Genomic DNA, 9,675 nt, shown 5'->3' on the forward strand with positions numbered 1-9,675 from the left:
GGCCATACGTGGAGTAGTTTTATTCCCCTGCAGCCCCATCTCAGTCATCTGCCACTGTCTCCTTGATCCAGTCCAGCACACGCTGCACATCCACATACACGCCATACTTGGAGGCTGTGCAGGTCTTGTCGTAGCTGAGGATCCCGGCTGCGTACCAGGTGTCATCCTCGGGGTCCTGCACGGCAAAGGCGCCGCCAGCATCCCCGTAGCACGTGTCCTCCCGCAGCTCGCTCATGCCCACACAGAAAGTGTCATTGCTGAGGATGGGCTGCACCCCAGGGGACTCATTCTGCTTCTCATAGTACTGCCAGCAGCTCTTGCTCTCTGCCACTGGCAGCATCACATACTTCATCATGCTGGAAAACTCTAAGGAAGCACCGCGGCCCCATCCTGAGACGTAACCCACCCGCCCTGGCTGCACGTAGCTCTTCTGGGGCAGGCAGATGGGCATCACCTCCTCTCCTATGGGCACCTTCTCCTTGAGCTTCAGCAGGGCCAGATCCACAGAGTCAGGGTAGGCAGGATGGAGCACCACACACTCAATGTCCAAGGCTGCTTGGTTCTTGTTGCCCAAGAAGAGCTTCAGAGTAGGAGCGATCTCCTCCGGTGTGGCATCCTCTCTGTGGTTCAGGTAGACGTTCCTGCCCGTGGTCAGCAGCCACTGGTCACTAATAAGCGTGGCCCCCGCGATGAGGTTGTGGCGGGTCACCAGCCGGCCCTGCCAGGGGAAGTTGCCCTTCCTGGCCAGCAGGCCCCCGACGATGCGCTGCATCTGCTCAGGAGGGTTCTTTGGCTTCCCACACACTGCACAGAGCACAGCAGAGCTCAGGGGAGCACTCGAAGGCCGGCAGGCACCGAATGCCTCCCGGCCCGCAGCAGCCCCAGGGAGGAAGACTGAAGACGGGGGTCGCGATCAGTGCCCGTGGCCCTCGGCTGCCCAGACAGATGGCTCGCAGCCCCCCAACCCGCCCTGCCCCTCACACCCCCAGCCCTGCTGCTCTGCTCTCACCTGGCTCGCAGACAGGTTCCTCCCTGTAACCTCCTTCGTTCACCCACTTGTTCTTCTCGACACACTTGTAGGTGCCTTTGGAGGGAAACCAGAGTCAGCACCTCTGCCCTGCAGTGGGGGATGCATGGAGGTACTGCACCCCGCCAGGGCTTGGGTAAGTGTGGGCAGATACTCGCACCCTCAGGAAGGCAGCGAGGCTGCATCATCCAGCACTGGAGCAGCCTCAAGCATGCCCCGGAACCAGGGACAAGTCCCATCCCCGAGTGCTGTGCCCGTGCCGTGTGTCTCACCATCACCAGAGCTGCGTAGCTTGTAGTACGGGTTACAGCGGAGCCTGATCAGGTGCTCCACGTAGCCATTTTCGATGTCCGCAGGTTTTGAACAGCTCCAGTCTGCAGACAGAGGATGCTCAGCTGGCCCAGAGGACCTAACCAAGGCCATTGCTCCCACCACCAGCAGCTCCCTCCCCACTCCTGTCTTCCCTGCCAAGCTCCCCCTTGGCTTTATCCAAGCCCCAGCACTCCCTCCCCTGCCCTGGAACATACCATCACCAGCAGCTGCAGCCTCCAGCACGGTCCAGGCCAGGCCAACAATCAGCAGCACCGTGGGTCTGCAGGGAAGAGAGCGCTCACTCAGAGGGCTCCTACTGCTCTTCTCCCACTCCGTGGGCTCCACCAGGACCATGGCCCCAGCCAGGCTCATGTCCTGTCCTACGGGCTCTGTCCCAGGGAGGTCAGAGGGCTGACCCTGTGCCACTGGGGATGCCCATCAGACACAAGGACCCTGCTGCTGCAGAGAACGAGGCTGCAGTGCTGGGATCCAGAGTGCTTCCAGGTCTAAAAGCTCCTGCCACAGCCCACAGCAGAGCCAGGTCCTCAGCCATGCACAACACTACACATGTGCAAGGACGCATTGATGTCACTCACCCCATGCTGACAGCTCCCTCTCCTCACAGCAGCCTCCTTCTGCAGGTCGATGTAGTTCAGAGCTCCCTCCTCATCCCTTTTATTGCCACCTCCCTTGCCCTGGTGCAGCCTCCCGTGCTTGACACCTCCTGACCCTGCTGCAGGCAGCCAGCACATTTCCCAGAAAGAGAAGCACAAAAAGCCCCACGTGGCTCGCAGCCGGCCTGGCAGAGGCTACTGGCAAAACCAGCCGAGCCCCCATGGGAAGCCAGTGTGCCAAGAGTTTCCGGGATTTTGCAAATACAAATATGTGGAGAGGGAGCTGGCTGCAGACGCTGGTGCAGACCAGGCTGTCCAAGGGGTTGGAGGGGCCCTGTTATGACACCAGCGCCAGCCCCTGCCCCACACCACAAGCTAGAGTAGTCCCTGTGGGGCACCTGGCAGCCCCATCGGGCAGGGGCAGCTGCTCCAGCCCTGGTTGGCAAAGCCAGAGCAGAGTAGTTGAGTGCCACTCCATCCCATGCCTGGCTCTGCCGTGGCCAGCGTGCATCCTGCCAGCTGCTCCGCAAAGCCAGGGTGCAGCGGGGCTCGGTGCTGCCAGTGCCCTGTGCAGTGCCAGCCTGGCTGGACAAAGGGTCGCAGCGTGTCCCTTGCCAGCTCCAAGGGACTGTGGCCAAGCTGACCTCCCATAAGCACCCACCCCTTCCTGCCCAGTGGGCTCCAGCCCCACATCCCAGCAGTCTCTGGCCCTTGGGTGAAGGTTGTTTGTCAGCAAAGGCCAGGGCCCAGCCCAGCCTTACGGGAACTCGTAGCAGCAATCGCTGGCCACTGCCCAGCTGGATGTGACCTGGCAAGGGCGCAGGGCAGAGCTCTGCTCCGGTGAGCGGAGTCTGCTTCCAGCAGGAGCACAACCAAGGGGCAGCATGGAGGGGAGGGGATAGGCACCCCTACCCACCTTACCTACCCCAGGGTGCCAGTGTTGCAGTGAGGGCACCCCGAAACCATCTGGAAGGTGTAGGGCCAGCCCTCACCCAAGGAAACCCAGCCTACTGAGGGTCCCACCAGTGAACCCCTTGGACACTCCAGTCCTTCAGGCTCAGGAGGAACCTCTGTGTCTGGCTGCAGACACTCCAGAAGCAGGCTTTCCCGTCCTGTGCAAGCTTCTTCCCACCTCCTGGGGTGCCTGTCCCCCTAAATGATGCAGGGCTTGAGATGTCTGGCCCAGCACCAGCCACAGTCATGCAACCACGCTTGAAATCATAGAATGGTTAGGATCAGAAGGGACCTTAAAGCCCATCCAATTCCAAACCCCCTGCCACAGGCAGGGACACTTTCCCCTGGATCAGGCTGATCAAAGGTTCATCCGGCCTGGCCTTGAACACCTCCAGGGATGGGGCAGCCACTCTGGGCAACTTGGGCCACTGCCTCATCACCCTCACAGGAAAAAATTTCATCCTAATATCTAATATAAATCTCCCCTCTTTCAGCTTCAAACCATTCCCTCGTCCTATCCCTGAACTTATTGATAAAAAGCCCCTCCCCAGCTTTCCTGGAGCCCCTTTCACTACTGGAAGCTGCTTTAAGGTCTCCCGGGAGCCTTCCCTTCTTGAGGCTAAACAAGCCCAACTTTCAGCCTGTCCTCCTATGGGAGGTGCTCCAGCTCCCAGATCATCTCCATGGCCTTGTCTGGACTCACTCCAACAGATCCGTGTCCTTCCTGTGCTGAGGACTCCAGAACTGGATGCAGGGTTCTGAGTGGGGTCTCACCAGAGTGGAGCAGAGGGGAAGAATCTGCTCCCACAGCCATGATGGCCACCAGACCGGGAGAGCAACCGCCTCCCAGGCCCCCTCCAGAGAGAGCATGTCAAAATCCTCCCCAACAGACCAGGTCACATCCCTGTTAGAGCAGCAACAAGCACCATCTGCCCAAAGAAGGGGATCTAGGAAACAAATGGGCTGGAGCAGAGCGCTGTGGAAGCAGGGGAGCAGGCAAGTGACAGTCCTGACACAAACCAAGGGCCACCGAGAGCGGGGTCAGCAGTCCTGCTCCTCCTGTAAACAGGTTTGGTGGAGGGAAGCGCTGTGATGCAATCCTGCTCTGCAGGGTGGATTTCGAGAAACTGCAGAGGAAACGATCGCTATGTCCAGGTCAAGCCCATGTTGCGCAAGAAAGACCTGAAGAGACTGCAGGGAGTCCAGAGTAAAGCAGCAGCCAACGCTGGAGGCCTTCAAAACAAAATTAACAGCCTCCAGGGGCGTGAACGAACAGGGCTGTTCCATAACAAGCGACCAGGCATAACCACAGCTGTGTCCAAACACCTACGTACTGGCAGCAAAGGGAAGAAATGGAATTCGGCACCTTCCAAGGGCCCAGCCTCAGGCAGACGGGTCTGCGAGGGGAGCCCTGGTGAGCTTTGTGTGGATCCATCCCATATGCAGCTTCTATCACAAAGAAAAGATGCACTGATCAGAAACAACATAAAAAGCACCGATCCAACTTGGCTGACGAGAGCCAGGCTGGGTCCCCCCCACCCAAGGGGTGTCCCCAGAGCAGCACACAGGACTGGGTGAGCCAAACATTTATTGACAATTGGGCAGGACTCAGGCCCTGCAAGTTTGTTACAGCACCGCGTATGGAAAGAGGAGGAGGACAGGGGAAACAGACCCTGCAAGAGGACAAAGCACCAGTCAGAGCAGGCAGCACGGGCTGCAGGGTCCCTGGCAGAAGGGACACCCGATACACCGCTATGGCTCTGGGCAGCAACGGCAGGGAAGGTGAGCCCTGCCCAGGGAAGCTCTGCAGCAGGAGCCAGGACACAGGACTGCCTACAGCCTGCAGGGCTGTCCTGTCAGAGACCTTCCTCACTGCCCAGAAGAGCCTTATCCAGCACTGATTTCTGCTGGGGAACTCAGCTCACTGGGAAGCCAGAATACAGCCCAGGACAGCAGCACCAGTGCAGAAGCCCCTCCACTCCCCTCCACCAGTGCAGCACCAGCTTCACCCATCACTGACCCTTCTCACGGGTTGGGACAAGGACTGTGGTCTAGTCCCAGCCTGCCCAGCACTTGGAAGCATCAGACCTGTCCCTGCTTGGCCACATTTCCTCCTGGTTAGACCTCAGTTCTTCAGTGTCTCAGCACCGGTGATCTGCTCCAACCGCCTCCATGACGTTCTTGAACCCTTGCTCCCTAACCAGGCACAGCGTGTGACGGCTGGGCCGGCCTGCTCTGCAGCTCAGCCCCGTAGTACCACCGCTCACGCATGAGCACGTGGCTGCTCGGAGCCACCTTGGGCCCAGGGCCTTTGTGGGAAGGTGCCTCACCTCAGCAGCTCCTCCAGTTCCCGCTTCACTGCCCCAACCACCGGCGGCCCGTGGTAAACGAGTGCCGTGTACATCTGCACAAGGGAGGCTCCAGCGCGGATCTTCTCCAGAGCATCACGCCCGCTGCTCACCCCACCCACGCCGATGATGGGCACCCGGCCTGCAGGCAGGCACAGGGTCAGGACAGCACGGGTGACGGGTGACGCCAGCTCACATCCCCAAACCCTGCCCTGCCCCTACCTCCGGTGAGGGAGTACATCTCCCTGATGGTCTGCGTGGAGAGCTCTCGCAGGGGCTTCCCGCTGAGGCCCCCGGTCTCTGTGCGCTGCCTGCTCCGGAGGCTGCTGGGTCGGCTCACAGTGGTGTTGCTGACAATCAGCCCGTCCACACCGAGCTGAGAGGGGCAGCAGCATGGAGACACTCTCATGGGGTTGCCAGGCCAGATATCCCCCATCAATTGTTCCAGCAATATGCCCAGGGGCAAAGCAGCCTACCCTCACAGCCTGGAGCATCCCAAGGTCCAGGTGGTGCCTACAGACCCTCACGGACTCAGAGCTACTCAGGACACCATCCCTACAGCAGCCAGAGAGCTGCCTGTTCCTTCAGAGAGGCTTGTCAGGAGCCTCCCCTTTGCAACTCCTCACCTTGCAGATAATGCTAGCGATGTCCTGCTTGTCCTGTGCCGTGAGGTCGGGGGCAATCTTCACCAGCACGGCTGGCTTGCGCTCACAGGGCAGTGCATCCCTCTCTGCCAGCACCTGCAGGAGGATGTGTGTGCTGGGGAGCCCCTCGAGCTCCACATCAAGGAGAAGCGTGCACCCACCACCACAGGAGGCACCGGGACAGGCTCTGCTCTCCTTACAGGGTGCTGCTGATGGGATGGGCACCCTACAGCACAGGACAAGGGAACACGGCCCGCACAGGGCCACGGTGACTCCCAGTGCCACGGGATGGGTGGCTTGCTGTGCCCTTGCAGGAACAGAGCAGAGGGCAATGCTCACATGCCCTGTGCTGCAGTACAGCACCCCCTGTGCCCGCAGCTGCTCAACAGACATCTCAGTGGCTCTGCCCACCTCTCCCGGGAGCCACCACCCTCCCTGTGATGGGGCAAACCCCTGGCTGAAGCAGAGCAGATACTGTCAGGGAATGGGATGCGTCCAGTGCTGCAGCTGTGGTCTGGGCTGCCTGGAAGTGTCACCCACCTTGGTCAGCAGGTCCTGCAGCTCAGCCTTGCCTTGCAGGTCCCGCAGCCCTGGGGTGTTTGGGCTGGACACATTCACAACCAGGTAGTCAGCCAAAGGGCCCAGTGTCCGGACCCCAGCCACATAGTCAGCTGCAGCATCGGTAGAGCTCTTGTTCTTGCCCAGGTTGATTCCAAGGGGCATTCCCTCTGGAACACAGACACAGCTGAACCGAGGCAGCAGGACCAACCACCGCCAAACAAGGGAGGCCCCAGAACCAGATAACCTCAAGATGGGGACATGCAGCCCATGGGAGTGGGCCTGGGACTGTCCTGCAGCCACGGGAGCATCACCACAGACACCCCAGTCAGCATCTCCCAGCACCACAGCCTCCAGCTCGGCCACCCCGTTGAGGCTGCTCTCGGAAACTGCCCAGCTGGTGCCCCACTGCCTTTGCCTGATCTCAGCACACACAGCCTGCCCAGAGCAGCGAGCAGAGCCTCCATCACAGAGACAACAGCAGGAGAAAGGCGCCTGGTCACAATGCCAAGAAGGAGAGACTACAGCCCCAAGAGGGTTCCTGCTGTCTGAACACACCTCACTCTGGCCAGGGCCTTCCCGTGCCTCGACACTGGCACCACACACCTTTCCTGTCCTACAGCTGGCTGGGAGATCCCCAAACCAGTCCTGCAGACCCCAAGAGCAAAGGTTGACAAGCTTGTCTCACCATCAGTCAGCCTGAGCTGTGTCTCCCGGCGGGCCCGCAGCCTGCGCTCCACTGCATCGTGGCCGTGGCTGTTGAATCCATACCTGCACCAGAACAGAGTTTGGGGCTGGGCTGGCATCCACAAGCCCCGAGCAGGACACAGGAGAAGCAAGAGGGCGGCCTATGGTCTCTGCAGCTCTGCTCAGCACATCCAAGAGCTGCTGCAGCCCAGCCCAGAGCCAGGACCACCCAAATAAACGCAGGCAGGCAGTCTGTGGGACACTACGGAGCAGCCTCCCTCGGATCTCACCTGTTAATGACCGCCTCGTCCTCCACCAGCCGGAACACCCTGGGTCTGGGGTTCCCCTCCTGGGGCTTGGGTGTGACAGTCCCTACTTCCACAAAGCCGAAGCCCATCCTGTACAGCCCATCCACAGCCTCGCCCTGCTTGTCGAAGCCAGCTGCCAGGCCCACTGGGTTGCGGAACCGCTGCCCGAGGACTCGCACCTCCTGCGGGGCAAGTGGCAGCCAGGAGCCAGAGTCCACCGCCACCAGGAGCACAGCCAGGACCTGATTCCAGTCCCCTCCCTCCCCTCTGTCCTGTCCCAGGGGACTTGCAGCCCCCACTGGGGCCAGCTCCTGACCCCCACCTGGCAGAGCTCATCACCCACCAAAGACCGCCACCAGCCCTGGGATATCCTGGGACCTGGCTGCCCGCCCACCTCCCCGGGCCCTGGACCCTGACCCCCCTTTTCCCCATCCTGGTCCCTGAACCCTTACCCTCCGGACACCCCTACCCCCAGACTCCCCCTTTTCCCCACCCCAGTCCCTAACCCCCCTGATCTCCTTTTTCTCCACCTTGGTCTCTAACTCTGACCCCCCGTTTTTCCCTTCCCTGTCCCTAACCCTGACTTTCTTGACCTCCTATTTTCACCACGCCAGTCTCTAACCCTGACCCCCTGTTTTCCCTGCCCTGGTCCCTAACCCTGACCCCTCTGGCCCCCAACCCTCCCTTTTCCCCACCCTGGTCCATAACCCTGACCTCCCTGGCCCCCCATTTTCTGCACCCTGGTCCCTAACCCTGACCCTCCTGGCCTCTGACCCCCACTTTTCCCCATCCTAGTCCCTAACCCTGACCCCTTCGACCTCCCATTTTCCCAGTCCCTAACCGTGATCCCTAAACCCCCATTTCCCTGCCCCAGTCCCTAATCCTAACGCCCTGTTTTCCGCATCCCAGTCCCTACCCCTGACTCCCATAACCCCTGCCTCCCCCTCCCCACCCAGGTCCCTAACCCCTACCCCTCTCGTCCCCAATCCTGACCCTCCCAGCCCCTGACCCCCGTTTTCCCCTCCCCGGTCCCTCCCCCGGCAGAAGCCGCACCAGCGCGGGGCCGTCCTGCCGTGCGGGAGGCAGCAGCCCGGAGGCGGCGGCGCGCAGGGCCAGCCCGTGCGCGGTCTCGGGAGGGAGAGCCCGGAGCGCGGGCATCACGGCCGCCGTCAACAGCCGCTCGTCGCTCGCCGCCAGCGCCGAGCCCAGCAGCAGCCCGCAGCCGCCCAGTGCCGCCGCCAGCACCCGCAGCCGGCCCTGCGCAGGCGGTGAGCAACGCGCCGGTACCGGTACCCCCACCGGTACCCGGCATCGATACCCTTCCCTGCCATCACCTTGCACCCCGCCCCGGTACCGCCTCCCCCGAGTCCCGCCGCTCCACTCACACCCCATACCGGCCCCCCGCCCCATCGCCCACCCCCCCCACACCGGCACACCCCCTCCCCAGTGCCCGGTATCGGCACCGGTACCCCACCCCGCCCGGGGACCGGCACCCCCCCAGCCCCATCGCCTTGCCCGCGGCCCCCCGCACCGGCACCCGCCTCCGCCCGCCCGCCCCCCCCATCGGCCACCCCCTCCCCGTCCCGCACCGCGTACCGGCACCCCCAGTCCCGTACCCCCCAGTCCCGGCACTCCCCTCCAGTGCCGCGAACCGGCACCGGGACTCCGCCCGCACCCCGCGTCGATACCATTCCCCACCATCACTGTGCACCCCACCCGGTCCCTCAACGGCACCCACACACACACCGGCACCCCGCCCCGTCTACCGGCACCAGCACCGCGCCCCATCCTTCCCCGTTTCCCTGCTCCCCCCCACCCCCCGTATGGGCCCCGACCCACAGCCCGCCGCCCCCGCAGTGCCCGCTGCAGCCCCAGCCGCCCCGGCCAAGCCCGACCCATCCCGGTCCCCCCATCCCGGTCCCCTCTCGCCGCTCACGCGCAGCGGCGCCGCCATGGGCTCAGCCCTCCACGTGCACGGGCGCTTCCGGGCCCCCGCCGCGGTGATTGGCGGAGTGCGGCCGCTCCCAGCCAATAGGGGCGCAGCGGCGCCCCCGCGGACGGGGCGAGCGGCTCTGACCGCGCCCCCAGCCGGTATCCCTGTGGGACGGGGACGGGCAGGGGCACCGCTACAGGGGGCACCGCTACAGGGGGCACCGCTACAGGGGGCACCGCTACAGGGGTCCCTGTGGGAGAGCATCCCTCGGCCCACTTAGACACCGATGA

At 62.7% G+C, this 9,675-nt stretch overlaps 2 protein-coding genes across 4 annotated transcripts; both read right to left on the minus strand.

Annotated features, from left to right (window-relative positions):
- Nucleotides 1-5: 5 nt before the first annotated feature.
- LOC128853460 (haptoglobin-like) lies at nt 6-2,027 on the minus strand. The gene is made up of 5 exons (XM_054078439.1): nt 1,936-2,027; nt 1,555-1,619; nt 1,300-1,401; nt 1,010-1,084; nt 6-804 (listed from the first exon to the last, which is right to left on the minus strand). The coding sequence occupies exons 1-5, from the start codon at nt 1,938-1,940 to the stop codon at nt 41-43; spliced, it is 1,011 nt and encodes a 336-aa protein (XP_053934414.1). The 5' UTR covers nt 1,941-2,027; the 3' UTR covers nt 6-40.
- Nucleotides 2,028-2,166: 139 nt separating this feature from the next.
- On the minus strand, nt 2,167-9,461 carry DHODH (dihydroorotate dehydrogenase (quinone)). Of its 3 annotated transcripts, none has more exons than XM_054078410.1 (10): nt 9,389-9,461; nt 8,506-8,709; nt 7,435-7,634; nt 7,146-7,228; nt 6,440-6,627; nt 5,882-5,995; nt 5,478-5,631; nt 5,238-5,397; nt 4,242-4,356; nt 2,167-4,098 (listed from the first exon to the last, which is right to left on the minus strand). In XM_054078410.1, the coding sequence occupies exons 1-10, from the start codon at nt 9,404-9,406 to the stop codon at nt 3,949-3,951; spliced, it is 1,386 nt and encodes a 461-aa protein (XP_053934385.1). In that variant the 5' UTR covers nt 9,407-9,461; the 3' UTR covers nt 2,167-3,948. The 3 variants fall into 3 exon arrangements, 2 of the variants coding, with proteins under 2 accessions (XP_053934385.1, XP_053934386.1); XR_008451995.1 differs by lacking the exon at nt 2,167-4,098 and adding an exon at nt 4,928-5,103 and having other exon boundaries at nt 4,228-4,356; nt 9,389-9,459; XM_054078411.1 differs by lacking the exons at nt 2,167-4,098; nt 4,242-4,356 and adding an exon at nt 4,377-5,103 and having other exon boundaries at nt 9,389-9,459.
- Nucleotides 9,462-9,675: the final 214 nt, after the last annotated feature.

The sequence above is a fragment of the Cuculus canorus genome, chromosome 13 (assembly GCF_017976375.1).
Source record: "Cuculus canorus isolate bCucCan1 chromosome 13, bCucCan1.pri, whole genome shotgun sequence".
NCBI lineage: Eukaryota > Metazoa > Chordata > Aves > Cuculiformes > Cuculidae > Cuculus > Cuculus canorus.